This window comes from Periplaneta americana, chromosome 5 (assembly GCF_040183065.1).
Source record: "Periplaneta americana isolate PAMFEO1 chromosome 5, P.americana_PAMFEO1_priV1, whole genome shotgun sequence".
Taxonomy (NCBI): domain Eukaryota; kingdom Metazoa; phylum Arthropoda; class Insecta; order Blattodea; family Blattidae; genus Periplaneta; species Periplaneta americana.
The window spans coordinates 19,427,913-19,443,891 of record NC_091121.1 but is presented as its reverse complement, the minus strand read 5'-3'; the positions used below and the strand labels follow the sequence as shown (position 1 = coordinate 19,443,891).

General features: G+C 36.4%; 1 protein-coding gene across 1 annotated transcript in view; it reads left to right on the top strand.

The window, feature by feature from the left end:
* Positions 1–916: 916 nt before the first annotated feature.
* LOC138699506 (uncharacterized) overlaps positions 917–15,979 on the top strand; it is a 539,758-nt gene continuing 524,695 nt past the window's right edge. The window contains exon 1 of the mRNA XM_069825447.1: positions 917–1,117. Coding sequence (XP_069681548.1) covers positions 1,057–1,117 — 61 coding nt within the window. The 5' untranslated portion in view covers positions 917–1,056. The remainder of the gene's footprint in view (positions 1,118–15,979) is intronic.

Sequence of the window (15,979 nt, the reverse complement as noted above, 5' to 3'; positions counted from 1 at the left end):
GAAACGTACTGTTTACTATGACCGTAAGGCTTCTATGACTGTATATGCGGTCTTGGATCTGTGTGGAGGACGGTTGAACCTCATTAGTAGAAGGGGTGGGAGTGAAGTACATTCAAAAACTCAGGTACAATAAAAATTGAAGTAAAAATATAATGATGTCTCTGTATAAACCACGTAGGCCTACATATTATTAGAATTATATAAATTAAATCCGAATTTTTTGTTGCAGAGGATATAATTTGTCCCCTCTGTGAATTCATCTCTGTTAGACCCCATTCTATTGGTATTAATGAGAAAGTTGTGTGTGGGTTTTGCTTAACATTTTGCCAGGGCTTGGCTCCAAACGCGGGCGCCTAGATCGCTCTGATTGCGCAGGCCTGGCCTAAGCATCTCCAGCTGTGGCGAGCGAGCGTGTCCTGTGTTGATGTTCAGTTGACTCTTGTCCGCGGTAACAAAACAAGTGACGTATGACGACCTCATGAGGGAGGGAGATTGAAGGTGACAGAGAAACAAACGCAACGAATGCATTCGTGTAACAGAAACCATCAGTGTTATTATTTATAGGGAAGACGCTGACATTTTCTATTGTTGAAATGTAGAATATTTGTTAAGCTTCCGTGATTTTGTTACAATTCCGATTAATGTTTGATTCCTAAATACTTTTAACGAACATTGTTGCAATATACGAACTTTTTATTGGAGGTTATGGTTTTGTTTTAGTTTATAATTGTGATGCGATGAAGTGATAGGAATAAACTCACAGATTCAACAGTTTAAAACAATAAAATTGCTTAGTCTCGAAGCTTTTCACGTGCTTATGGATGCTCTAGTAACTTAGAGGTTAGTACAGAATGTCAACATTACAGCGTTGTGTAAAAAGTTCTAAATAAATACTACGTTTCCTTAAGTCTAAAAATTGAACTAGCATACTTACATTGTGTATTTGTGTGTTCTGTGTATTTCGTGTGAGTGATAAAAGAGAAGAAAACGAACAACAGAACATACAGTTTAATCGTGAAATTCTTACCCGCGAATTAGGACATTCAACACGCAGCAATGATGCTACCGCAGATGACACTGGAGTTTATGTATCTTTTCCTGACCATCGTAATAACAAGTGAGTGCCGATTAATTACAAATTTTTGGTTGTATTCTTTTTGTGTGCGTGTGCGTGTGTGTATATATGTATGCATGTATTATTGTGAGAATGATTGTGGTAATAATAATAATAATAATAATAATAATAATAATAATAATAATAATAACAACCCTCCCGTATTTCCTGGGATCTCTCCTATTTGCCCCTAATTTTTAACAGTCTCTCGTCTCCCGTATTTTTTTTCTCTTCGAGCATTTTTCGCCCTTACTTACTTACTTACTTACAAACTTACTGGCTTTTAAGGAACCCGGAGGTTCATTGCGGCCCTCACATAAGCCCGCCATTGGTTCCTATCCTGAGCAAGATTAATCCAGTCTCTATCATCATATCCCACCTCCCTCAAATCCATTTTTATATTATCTTACCATCTACGTCTCGGCCTCCCTAAAGGTCTTTTTTCCTTCGGCCACCCAACTAACACTCTATATGCATTTCTGGATTCGCCCATACGTTCTACATGCCCTGCCCATCTCAAACGACTGGATTTAATGTTCCTAATTATTAGTATTAGTATTTATTTATTTAACCTGGTAGAGATAAGGCCGTCAGGCCTTCTCTGCCCCTCTACCAGGGGATTGATTACAACTATAACATGAACAATAAAATTACAATTAATATTAAATTTACAATTACAATAAAAATTAAAGTACGACAAGAATACCTGATTAATGAAAGCTAGACATTTTATCATAGAAGTTAAGAACAAAGAATATTTTTGTATTTACTGAATTACAAATTAAACCTACAATAAAAAAATTCTATAGTGATGAAATTACCGGATATTGAAATATTTTGTGATAGATTAAGAGAACTATTTACAAGAAACCATGTCTGAACGAGTCTCAATTACTGACCAAGTGCCTAGTAAGTTTGCGTTTGAATTGAATTTTATTTCGACAGTCCCTGATGCTAGCAGGTAACGAATTATGTCAGGCCAAGAATACAATGCGTGCAGTTCTGTGTTGTGTAACTTTCTCCATTCTCCTGTAACTACATCCCTCTTAGCCCCAAATATTTTCCTAAGCACCTTATTCTCAAACACCCTTAACCTATGTTCCTCTCTCAAAGTGAGAGTCCAAGTTTCACAACCATAAAGAACAACCGGTAATATAACTGTTTTATAAATTCTAACTTTAAGATTTTTTGACAGCAGACTGGATGACAAAAGCTTCTCAACCGAATAATAACAGGCATTTTCCATATTTATTCTGTGTTTAATTTCCTCCCGAGTATCATTTATATTTGTTACTGTTGCTCCAAGATATTTGAACTTCTCCACCTCTTCAAAAGACAAATTTCCAATTTTTATATTTCCATTTCGTACAATATTCCCGTCACGAGACATAATCATATACTTTGTCTTTTCGGGATTTACTTCCAAACCTATCTCTTTACTTGCTTCCAGTAAAATTCCCGTGTTTTCCCTAATCGTTTGTGGATTTTCTCCTAACATATTCACGTCATCCGCATAGACAAGCAGCTGATGTAACCCGTTCAATTCCAAACCCTCTCTGTTATCCTGGACTTTTCTAATGGCATACTCTAGAGCAAAGTTAAAAAGTAAAGGTGATAGTGCATCTCCTTGCTTTAGCCCACAGTGAATTGGAAACGCATCTGACAGAAACTGACCTGTACGTTTCACTGAGACACCCTTATTTTTGCATAATGTAAACAATTATTACAGTATTCTAAACATTTGATTTTGCCGTTCATGATGATTATTTAAGTGATGAATTTTGTTGTTCAAGAAATGCATTAAAATGTACAGTTTTCCAGGAGATAATGCTTGCCAGAAATGGATTTTAGTTAGGCTGACCAGACGTCCTTGATTTCCGAGGACAGTCCCCGGTTTTTAGTTATTGTTCCCAGGGAGCAAATATCCCCTGTTTGTCCCCAGAAGCTTTGATTTTGTTTCAGTAACATTTTACTGGAAGTCCAGCGATTCATGCATATTTCTGAACAATTCTAAGTATTAAACAGAAGTACCAGCGAGCACAATCTGAGATATTCTTAACTCTTCGAGAAGAACATAGCATCAGCGTCCATTCTTTTTAAAGAATTTTCCTGTTTCGTTTCTCTGTGCGCTGGCGTTTAGTTCCACTTTCAAGCGCTAGAGGTTAGTGTAATCGAGCACACGCCAGAGTCCGTGGATATCCACGTGATTTCCCCCTTTTCGACGACTGCAACGTAACCACTCGGACGAACAGTACTGTTAATCCTTTCATAATAAGTTTAATTGAAGGATTATCTTAGAAATAGTTATCAACTTTGTGAACCCAACCCTCCTAAGGCTAGAACATTACTCGTATCTTGTATTTGCTGTTGTATTTTCTTTTATATAAGGTAGTATGCCTTTATGAAGCTTTCGACTCCGTAATTTTCGAAGTTTCCAGATTCAACCTTTCATTCTTATGATTAAGGTTTCTCAAACTCTGATCCGCGGATCATTAGATAGACCCATCGGATGTAAATTGGCAATTTGTAATATAGCCTAAAATAGGCTATATTATTTTACAAAAATATTAATTTACTGATAAATGGAATTACACAGTCTACAAGCTGACGACAAACGACATTAAATCGTGACTATTTGATGGAAGGATTATTTCTTAAGAATCTTTTCTTACAAATGGCTTTTAAGGAACCCGCAGGTTCATTGCTGCCCTCACATAAGCCCGCCATCAGTTCCTATCCTGTGCAAGATTAATCCAGTCTCTATCATCATATCCCACTGTCCTCAAATCCATTTTAATATTATCCTCCCATCTATGTCTCGGTCTCCCCAAAGGTCTTTTTTCCCTCCGGCCTCCCAACTAACATTCTATATGCATTTCTGGATTCGCCCATACGTGCTACATGCCCTACCCATCTCAAACGTCTGGATTTAATGTTCCTAATTATGTCAGGTGAAGAATACAATGCGTGTAGTTCTGCGTTGTGTAACTTTCTCCATTCTCCTGTAACTTATTCTTTTTTAGCCCCAAATATTTTCCTAAGAACCTTATTCTCAATCACCCTTAATCTCTGTTCCTCTGTCAAAGTGAGAGTTTTCCGGGGTTTTCCCTCAACTCAATACGAGCAGATTCTGGGTGACTTTCGGTGTTGGACCCTGGACTCATTTCACCGGCATTATCACCTTCATATCATTCAGACGCTAAATAACCTAGATGTTGATACAGCGTCGTAAAATAACACAATAAAATAATAAAAAATCAAAGTGAGTGCCCAAGTTTCACAACCATACAGAACAACCGGTAATATAACTAATTTATAAATTCTAACTTTCAAATTTTTTTGACAGCAGACTAGATGACAAAAGCTTGTCAACCGAATAATAACACGCATTTCCCCTATTTATTCTGCGTTTAATTTACTCCCTAGTGTCTTTTATATTCATTACTGTTGCTCCAAGATATTTGAATTTTTCCACCTCTTCGAAAGATAAATCTCCAATTTTAATATTTCCATTTCGTAGAATATTCTGGTCACGAGACAATCATATACTTCGTTTTCGGGGTTTATTTTCAAACCTATCTCTTTACTTGCTTCAAGAAAAATTTCCTTGTTTTCCCTAATCGTTTATGGATTTTCTCGTACCATATTCACGTCATCAGCATAGAAGCTGATGTAACCCGTTCAATTCCAAACCCTCTGTGTTATTCTGAACTTTCCCAATAGCATATTCTAGAGCAAAGTTAAAAAGTAAAGGTGATAGTGCATCTCCTTGCTTTAGCCCGCATTGAATTGGAAAAGCATCAGACAGAAGGATGCTGCATCACCGTAAAAAACAGCTTGGTACGGAACCTTACAATAATCCTCGGATGCTGCACTCGGGGAAGTAAATTAAAAAGCTTAATTCCAACAACCCTATAACAATTTTGAACTTTTGTTAATCTAGTGTATTCATAGTTAATATGATTGCCTTCTCTAGTGAAGTTCATACTGTAAGCTACGACGCACACATGCATTTGGTTACACAAGATAACGAATGACATACTGTACATATACCATCCTGTCAAACTCGTGTTCCCAAGACGCGAACGAATACGGAGGGGATGGTTACTAGTTTCCTGACTGGTTCATGTCCCTTGCATTGACTCAACGTAAGGTAGGGTCGGGCGCGTAAATGTAAACAGAACTGTTGAACTAGTAACAGTGGCGGCTGGTACTGTGCATATACAGGGACATCATTTTATTTTTACTAACATTTTTAATATTAATCTGGCTATACCTTACTATTAACGATTGAAACAGGAAACGCCGTTTGCTACCCCTTCCACGACTGGAGTTCGATACTGGCGTAAAATACAAATCACTTTACTAGGTATAGGAGGGAAAAAAAGTAGTTCATCCATTTATGTAAATTAGGAAATATCGCAATTTTGAGTTTGATAATTTTCATTAGGTTTTTGTTTAATCAAAATACCGTACTGTATTAACACTTAGTGTTTTTACTCACGAATTGAGCTATCCATTCGGACGTATTAATTATGCAATGTATATTGTACTGCTACAGCACATTAGCGTACAATATAGAGAATGAAGTTAAATAGAAAAATAATCATAATATGGATATTTAAACACATTTTTGAAAATGGTGGCCGTTCATTTCGATACAGGCTTCAGTTCGTTTGTGCATATTATCGCACTATAGACTATTGTACCTAATCCCAATTACCAGTTTCGTCCTTCGTACTAGTAACTCATGTTGAAATAATTCTGTACCTACTCTATAAAAGAGTACCTTACGTACTGTAAATTCAATCTTCACTTCTGCCCGATCCGAAAAGATAAAATTACTCAGAAATGCTCTCTACTGTCCGTCCAAGTGGTTTTGTCGCAGGGTCGTAGAAAGGGGGGGGGGATCACGTGACAGTTAATTACTTAACGAGGCCCTTTTATTTAAGTTATTTTAAACAATTGTATAATATTACGTAGACGTCCAATTCCTAACAGAAATGAATGTTTTCAGAAAAAAGCTAAGATAGCCCAGCTACTAGACTTTACAGTGGGGCGAACAGAAGCAGGTGGGGGAAACCGGGATGCGATGTAGGCAAACGGACGACAGTACCTGTGCGAAAATATGATTCAATATTGAAAGCTCTTTCGTCACTGGAAAACGCGAACATATTTCTGGAACGTACTATACTCACTAACTCAGTACTGCTTACGCGCCCTCGGCTCTGTGTCGTGAACGGTTGGAAGTTTACTAGTAGAAGGGGTGGGAGTGAAGTACATTCAAACACTCGGGTGCAATAAAAATTGAAGTAAAAATAAAATGATGTCCCTGTACTTTGCACCTCTATTTTGGTGTAATAAAATATTTATTACTGTAATAACTTTGTCATCATACTCGTCTTTCTCAGTAGGCCTATTGGTCCGTAAAATGTATTCAGAGTGATTCTCGGGGAGTTACGGCCACTTACGGAACATATTCCTGGAGACATTTTGAGGAAAAATTGTCATATAAACATTTGTCCTAATCTCAATATTTTCAGAGTTACATTAATTTGAAGTTGTTAAAATACTCTTTTTCTTTAGTTTTAAGGGTAAAAGAATATTAGAATTAGGGCATGAATAATTAAGAAATATAATTTATTTAATTTGCTAGTATTCTGAAGCTAGAAATTTGTTAATTCCATAGTTACTTCGTACAGATTATTTTTTCAATTTTAACAACAAAATTACATTTTTCTTACACATTTATCGCAAACTTTTATATGAAATTTTTACAGTGTTTTCTGCAGCCTGTGTTCTGCAAAGTAGACCTATGTATTTAAGAATATCACATACATAACACTAGGAAAAATATATTATATGTAGGTTTCGTATTCCAGCTACCTAAAGACTGAAGTTAGAGGCACATTGGGTATATAGTACGCCGAAAACAGGTAGGCCTAATGCAACGGATAAGGACATAAATACGTCGTCGCTGCGTGTTCGTGGGAGTACAGTCAACTCCTAACATTCTGAAGATATCCTAGTAAACACATGCTTGATCTTTGCAGTGAATAATAACGTGCATTCGTAAGTTATGGAACTTGAACATATGCGGATGTTACTTGAAATGATTTTATATTGCAAGAAATTCTTTCAATAGCAAATGACGTTATTGGTGCATGATGTAGTACAAGATATTCCTATTGTCTAATATTTTTTCGTGTTTCATTAGGATATTGCATGTCGCTCATCACTGAAAACCCACTAATTTTCACGTACTTTTCTAGAAATTCTCTAAAATGTAGATTAAATAATATATTTATTGTGATGTTGACACTGAACATCATGGTACGCTACACAAATCTATGCTAACGTCGAGTTAATACCTTCATAATTTTCAGATTTTTGTGGTACTGGTTCTTTTGGATTACGTTCAAGACACTTTCTGTGCATTTTGGTATTGCAGTGCCTTTCAGTGCACTGTTTCTAGACACTTTTACGTCTATTTTACACAATTTTTATGTAATTGTACCTATATTGACAATGAATATATTAGTTCAAATATCCTCAACTATGCCCTGCAATATTACACGCTTGAGCGTCTTACCCAAGGCATCTTACCTCTGCAATGAACGTTCAATCAACCGCAAAGATGTAATTATTTAAATAATACGACTAGTAAGAGCAGTGATCGATAAGACTACTCACTATAATTGCGTCCCGGTTTGACTTTCTAGAGGAAGAGGGCAGAGGATGTGTAACTCTTTTGTATACGAACGTAGGCCTATCTGTACCTGCGCTGTGACGTCACATATACTTCGAATCGGATAACTTTCTTTCCAGTTTATAGGTAGCTGGAATACGGAACCTAATTAGGCCTATATGCATTGAAAAAATGGCAAACATTGTTAATCGAAGTTCAATATTTTTTATTATTTTTTCTGTTCCACTAAGGGTGAAATATTTAACCATTTTGCTTTAGAATTTACAATATACATTAGTTGATAACTTAAAAAATACAAAGTATATGAGTAAAGATTGTAGAAAGTAATGAGCACCTGAAAAATTAGATACGTTTAGCAAAGTGGGAAAACAGGTTATCAGTTAGGACCTTTATTTTGCACTTGGATAAGAAACAATGGCGTAGCGTCAATGTAAGCTAAAAAGCTTATCTTCCCCAGTTAATAATAATTTCATAATAAACCTGTAGTTTATGGAGAAAATTATTTATTAATTTTAATAGAATTTATATTTACGCGTTAAATATTGCGATGCAGCAGCTCAGGATGATTTGTGATGCAGCAGTAAACAAGAAACCTGCACACACCAGCTTCCAAGCAGACTGGTTTCTTCTGTGTAATCCACCCCGCAGATTTTCCATCCCTTTCTAACTAAGCTACCCTAGTCGCAAGGCTCGCAAAGAAGCTAGCTTTAACATTTAAAATAAGTAGTTTCCGAGTTATCCCTTTTCGTCAGTTGTTCTCAGTTGAAGTGTTAGTGTGCGCTGTGGCTGATATAATAAATAATGAGCGAAATAACAGTTCCTGACACTAATTTACTTGAATTTTTTTAGGACAATTGTATTATCAAAACTGACTTACGAACAAAAGTGTGATTTAAAAAACAAATGAGCGACTCCCTTGCTGTCAATGAAGGACACAACCAAAAGACAGACGCATACTTACGTAATGATACTAATATTGTGATTTCTCTAGCTATGACAGGGAGTGAGCTAATGTTATACGTATACGTGTCTATTTGTTAAGAGATATGTGTAAACCGTGAAATTATATTTTATTACGTGTCATTTGAGGTCATGCCCTATTGGTGTTACTTACGATGTTCCAACCAATCTTCGACTGCTGACTTGAAATTGACTACTATTTATTTTAAGACTGTATTTTTGTAATACGTTTTCTCATATTGCATGAAAGACAACTTGAGTTAGCTTCCCCTGCTCAAAATTTCATGCTACGCCACTGATAAGAAACTAATTAGTTGTCTTTTATACCACTAATTCAGAATGATTGAAATTTTTATTCGACTCTGAACACAGAAATATTCAACTGTATTTTTGTACTAAAATTCTTTAATTGCAGAGGCATCACTACTCATTTCCCTTAAGAGGAAATTCTGGGTAATTTTAGGCGATGTATTCTGCATTTATTTCGCTGGCACCACCACTTTCATTTACTCAGACGCTAGATAGCCATTTCAGTTGATAAAGCGTCATAAAATGAACCAATTTAAAAAAGCCATAAGAAGAAACGTAATATTAAAGCAATAAATGACTGGGTTACAATGCGAAGAACAGAGGGAAAATACTGAGGGTCGATTTCTAAAACGAGGTCTAGACCCCGGCCATGGCTTTAAACTCCGTTTGGATTTATAAAACGAGATCTTTTTCATTTTTCTGAGCCATGGCTCGAAACCATGGTCTGAAGCAGAGACCACGGCTGGGGTAGGTTTAAAACCACGGCTTCATGTATACAAGATGAAGATAGTAGATCAGCTGGATAATTATCTGTAGTAATGTCACGAGAGGTCTGAGATCTCCCGATAAATCCACGAGCGAAGGGAGTGGATTTATCTGGAAAAACTCAGACCTCGAGTGACATTTATTAGGACTATTTCGTGAATAAAATAAAAATTTAAATAATATATCCCTAAAATTCGATCACAAAATGTTAATAATTGTATATTAACGAATACTTAACCTATTCAGACATTATGAAGTTGAAATACTCGTATATGAATATCGATTATTGCAATAAAGAAATTCGATGTTATTATTTAGTAATGCCAATTGCGAAAAGCGAAATACAGGTTTAACATTGTTAATTATATGTACTGCACTTTTATCTTATTATTATAAGAAATACATTTTCATTATCTGCTGAAATCATAATTTAATTTAACAGTAACAGTGGGCACAGCTATATACCAATGCTTAGGTATTCACAGCGAGACATGTTGCTACACAGTGAAGATAGATAGGCCTAATTAAAACACGAATTTTATTACGCCATACGAAAGGCAGTTTGATCAAAGACATTATTACTATGCAAGGTCTTTGAGTTTGACATGCGGTGATGTTACATAATTTTGAACGTCTATTAATTGTTTAATTTCAATACAAATGTTATAGGCTACAATTTTATAGGTTACGTTAGGCCTACCTGTGGAAGCAGGATCAATGTCAGCTGTGCCTTGTTTCGACCGTTACTTACAATCAGTGCTACACGAAAGCATTTTTTATAGCTCGACAAACGCATTCTCGCTGTAGTGTGTAACGGAACTAAAGCTGCATCTACACAGTTCAATATTCCAATCGCGTATGCGTGCAATCTGGGAAGAATATTGAAAGAATCAAGTTTAAAAGGTACGTTCAATTAAGATGCATAAAGATTTTGTGTCTACATGGTGCGCCGTTTTGAACGTGGTCTTCACTGCGTAAATATATTAATTAATATTAAATATCAATCTTGCATTCATTGCTTTAAAGTTGAAAGAAAAGTTTAACCGTGTAGTTGCATCTTAATGTATTCATGATCATCAATTTACGGGGAAACAGTTGGCGACAACGACTAAACAAAAGAAGGACCATGCGATAAATTGATAGCGATAAATCTAGCTGCAGAAATTATCGCAAAGTCGGACTGTGATTGGTTGGAATTCAAAATTTCATTACACTTCATTGGTCGAAAATGGAATGACGTCGTATAGACGAAATAGTCAAATGAAAATTTGTCTCTACGTTATTAAATCACCAGATTAGAGTGATGAGTGTCGGAGATAATCCTTTGTAACTGTATAACAACGATAATTTCAGACGAATATTTCGATTTTCGAAGGAATCAACACAAAATTGAGCAAGAACGCTAAATAATAATCTGCAACGAAGTGCAAGAGGTGGCGGGTTGACAATTTTTTTTACACCTTCTTGTTCATTTCAGGGAAGTAAGATATAATATTTTATATTAATTACAAATTTATGCCCATAAGACTGTATAACTTAATTCTTAGTTTTTACAGTAATTTTGAACATTTTATTTAATACTCGAAATTGATGTGGGGCTATAAAAATATAAAGCAAACTTGATTTTGTCTTGTTATTTTTAAGTTTTATGCTACTGGGGTTTTCCACATAGTACTAGCCTAGTATATGTGAAAATAGAACCATAATACATTTTAGTTTCAATTGAAATTTTAATCCAGTTAATATTTAGGTTAATAATTCCTTAGAACCGGGTTTTCAGGTAGTTAATGTTGGTAGTAGTTATGAACAAATGATAAACTACAATATAAACGCTCAATTTATGCTAATTAATTATTTTGGCAATATCATTCTAGTACTCAAAAATCCGTTCCCTATTAAATACTAATTAATACTAGTATTTTAAACGCACATATATTCTGTAAATTTGTAAATACAACAATACATTAGCTGAGAACAAAAGAATGTGACTTTGTACAATTCGGTATAAATATTAATCCAGCATTTGATACTGTTTGGCATGATGGTTTAATGCTAAAATTATATAGAATTGGTTTTCCTGACTATCTCACACGCATCGTCAAAAGTTTTTTATCCGAGCGTCAGTTCTCAGTACGTATAGATGGCATTAAATCAACGCTTCGTCCAGTTTTAGCCGGAGTACCATAAGGATCTATACTGTCACCAATTCTCTTCAATATCTTCACATATGACATTCCATGTTAACAACCGTCACACATAGCTATGTATGCTGACGATACAATTCTCTTTTATTCTCATAGTAATCTAAATACTGCAATCAGCACTCTTCAGACATCCTTACAGGAGCTGTCTAAATGGTTCTCTGACTGGAGATTACTACTCAACATTACCAAGACAGAAGCTAAAATCTTCTCTTTAAGGCCTATTCATAATCCACCTCCATTGGTTCTTCTAAATGAACAAGTTACATGGCTCTCTAGTCAAGAAGCTGTCAAATATTTGGGAATATTATTAGACACGAAACTTACATGGAATGCCCATATAACACGCATTGTTACACTAACCTCTTCTAGAATGCGAAAATTATACCCTTTGGTTAATAGACGTTCACAAATTGGATTGGACTGTTCAATGCTACTCTACACCTCGCTTGTACGACCTCTTTTAACTTATGCAGCGCCAGTGTGGGGGACTGCAAATAAGACACACATGCATCGCCTACAAGTTCTCCAGAACAAGTTCCTGCGTACTGCAACAAATGCCCCCTGGTTTGTAAGAAATCAACAACTGCATCAAGAATTGGGAATTCTTCCACTAGAACAGTACATCCATTCAATGTCAAAATCTTTCTTCAACAAACTTCCTGGTGTTCCTGGAGCTGTGACATATAACATTGGAGCAAGATCTTGTCAGCCATCTCGACTTAAAAGGAAACTCCCTCAAGACATCCTTCTTAGTCATACTGACGACTCTTCATAATTTAACACAGAAAATCATCATATCTTTGTTCACATAATTCACAAAAATGTTTAATTAATTAATTTAAATTAATTAGAGGAGCCTTTAGAGCCAACCTCAGCATGATATTCTGCATGTGATATTCCATAATTTAACAGTGGTCTGTATAGCAAGTTTGCTGGTCGACCAATATTAAATATATATATATATATATATATATATATATATATATATATATGTATGTATTTATTCACACTGCAATGGGTATATACCCGGTGGCAGTGGTAACTAATTACACTCAATAATGACAATAATAAACTTATTAATTAAAATACAATTAATAATAATACTAATAATTAATACTAATAATAATAATAATAATAACAACAACAACAACAACAGGGAATATAGTAAATTAAATGAAACGATCACTTAAAATAACATTTGAAATATTCTAATTTGTATCTTAAAACTAAGATCGAACTAAAACCCACGAGTATATGTTCATATCTGCACAAGTACCTTTCAACGTTACACTCATTTCGCTGTCAACTCACTCACTGCACTGCAACTACGACACATTTCACTGATTCTATCCTGATTTCACTAACACTTCAAAAACATTTCACTGTTCAAATTCTTTGCACTGCCACTACAAACTATATATATATATATATATATATATATATATATATATATATATTAATCCCGATGTTCTTTCCTTTCCAATATCGACTGTTTACAAGAATAAAAATCGATTCTAAGCTGCGTTGCCATATATAAAACCCACGAACCTCGGTTTCTTCTCAAGCCGCGTCTCGACTTCGTTTTAGAAATCGCATAAGAATTCAGACCTCGATCGCGGTTCAAAAGCCGAGGTTTGGAACCACGATTTCGTCCGTGTTTTAGAACGTTGTGGGAAAAGGCTGGAATGATTCTGTATGAAACAGATTTTAAGCCTATAATAAGTCCGAAGGAGAAAGATTTCGTGCAAAGGTGTGTTAAATCTTTAGTTCGCGAAGTTGAACGAAACTTCTTAAATTTCTTTTGGTCCTGATAAAACAAACATCACCTGGACCTCACTTTGGAGGCCAGTGACGCAGTGTTTTACTAGCCTGCCAGTGCTGCCAGCACTGTGTTTAATAAATCCCACCATTACTACTGCCATTGATGTCAGCTGCAGTGACCGCAGACTTGGAATCGCCAGAGGAACTACCCCGCTTGGCTCTTGGCGAGTGTCTACTCCGCAGCGTGATCACGTCTCCCACATCTGCGTGCAGTTTACGACCTGTGAGGCAGTCTGTGTTCACGATTCCATTCTTATACTTTCGTTATAAAAATATTTTTTATGATCGGTGTTTAAGGACGTTGTATCAACTGTGATTTTCTCCTAGCTTGGATGTTGTTTATACCTTGGAGCAACAGTAACAAATACAGAGTGTTTGAAGAATACGGGGCATAATTTCAGGTATGTATTTCCCACATGTAGACAATCAAAATAGTTCATTACAATATGTGTCCGGAAATGCTTAATTTCCGAGTTATGGCCTTCACAACATTGAAATTCACCGGAACGTTTTTCTTTCCGCAGGTCGTTGTCATTACAGAAGATGTTAAAAAATGTCCACCTCCTGCTTGAATACAGACCTCACATCGATGTCTCATTGACCTGCGAACACGATCCCAAACTCCAGGAGTATTGCGTATGTCCTCAGAACATGCCACAATTCGATTCCGAAGGGATTCCAAATCAGGCACCGGAGACGAATAAACCAATGATTTTAAATGGCTCCACAAGTAGAAATCGAGAGGGTTCAGATCAGGTGAGCGTGGAGGCTCCTCCTGTACTTCTGGAGTTGTAGATCTTGGTCGTTCCCTTCCCAAACCAGGAGAGTTAAATTTTCCATACTCGCACAGACGGTAATGGAGACGTACAAATGTCTTCCGATCTGGACATTGTCGCTGTGGGTATCTCTCCTGGTACAAACGACGAGCCAGCGCAGCATTGCCGTCCGCCTTATCGTACATGAAGTGTATCTCTGCCAGCTCTTGATTTGAATACATGTCGCACAGTCTAACGCCTACACAACACTGAATGTAACCTTCGCCTCGGAATGAACTGTCAGAGTGCCCTCTTAATGTCTCCTTTGACGGCAACGACCTGCGGAAAGAAAAACGTTCCGGTGAATTTCAATGTTGTGAAGGCTATAACTCGGAAATAAAGCATTTCCGGACACATGTTGTAATGAACTATTTTGATTGTCTACATGTGGGAAATACATACCTGAAATAATGCCCCGTATTTTTTAAACACCCTGTATAAACGACACTCGAGAGGAAATTAAACGCAGAATAAATATGGGAAATGCCTATTACTATTCGGTTGAGAAGCTTTTATCATCCAGTCTGCTCTCGAAAAATCAGAAAGTTAGAATTTATAAAACAGTTTTACTACAAGTTCTGTATGGTTGTGAAACGTAGACTCTCACTTTGAGAGAGGAACAGAGGTTAAGAGTGTTAAAAAATAAGGTGCTTAGAAAAATATTTGGCGCTGAGAAGGATAAAGTTACAGGAGAATGGAGAAAGTTATACAACGCAGAACTGCACATTTTGTATTCTTCACCTAACATAATGAGGAACATTAAATCCAGAGGTTTGAGATGGACAAGGTATGTAGCACGTATGGGCGAATCCAGAAATGCATATAGAGTGTTAGTTGGGAGGCCGGAGGGAAAAAGACCTTTAGGGAGGCCGAGACGTAGATGGGAAGATAATATTAAAATGGATTTGAGGGAGCTGGGATATGATGGTACAGACTGGATTAATCTTGCTCAAGATAGGGACCAATGGCGGGCTTATGTGAGGGCGGCAATGAACCTCCGGGCTCCTTAAAAGTAATTAAGTAAGTAAGTAAATAAGTAAGTATAGCCTACTACCGGTTGTTTTGTATAGTTGTGAAACTTGGACTCTCACTGTGAGAGAAGAACAGAGGTTAAGGATGTTCGAAAATAAGGTGCTTAGAAAAATATTTGGGGCTAAGAAGGATGAAGTTACAGGAGAATAGAGAAAGTTACACGACGCAGAACTTCACGCATTGCATTCTTCACCCAACATAATGAGGAACATTAAATCCATACGTTTGAGATGGGCAGGGTATGAAGCACGTATGGGTGAATCTAGAAATGTATACAGAGTGTTAGTTGGAAGACTTGAGGGCAAAATACCTTTGGGGAGACCAAGGCGTAGATGAGAGGATAATACTAAAATGGATTTGAGGGAGCTGGGATGTGGTGGTAGAGACTGGTTTAATCTTGCTCATGATAGGGACCGATGCATCGCGATGGCGGGCTTATGTGAGGGCGCCAGTGAACCTCCGTGTTCCTTAAAAGCCATAAGTAAGTAAGTAAGTAAGTTGGATGTTGTTTTTACTGTTAATACAGTCG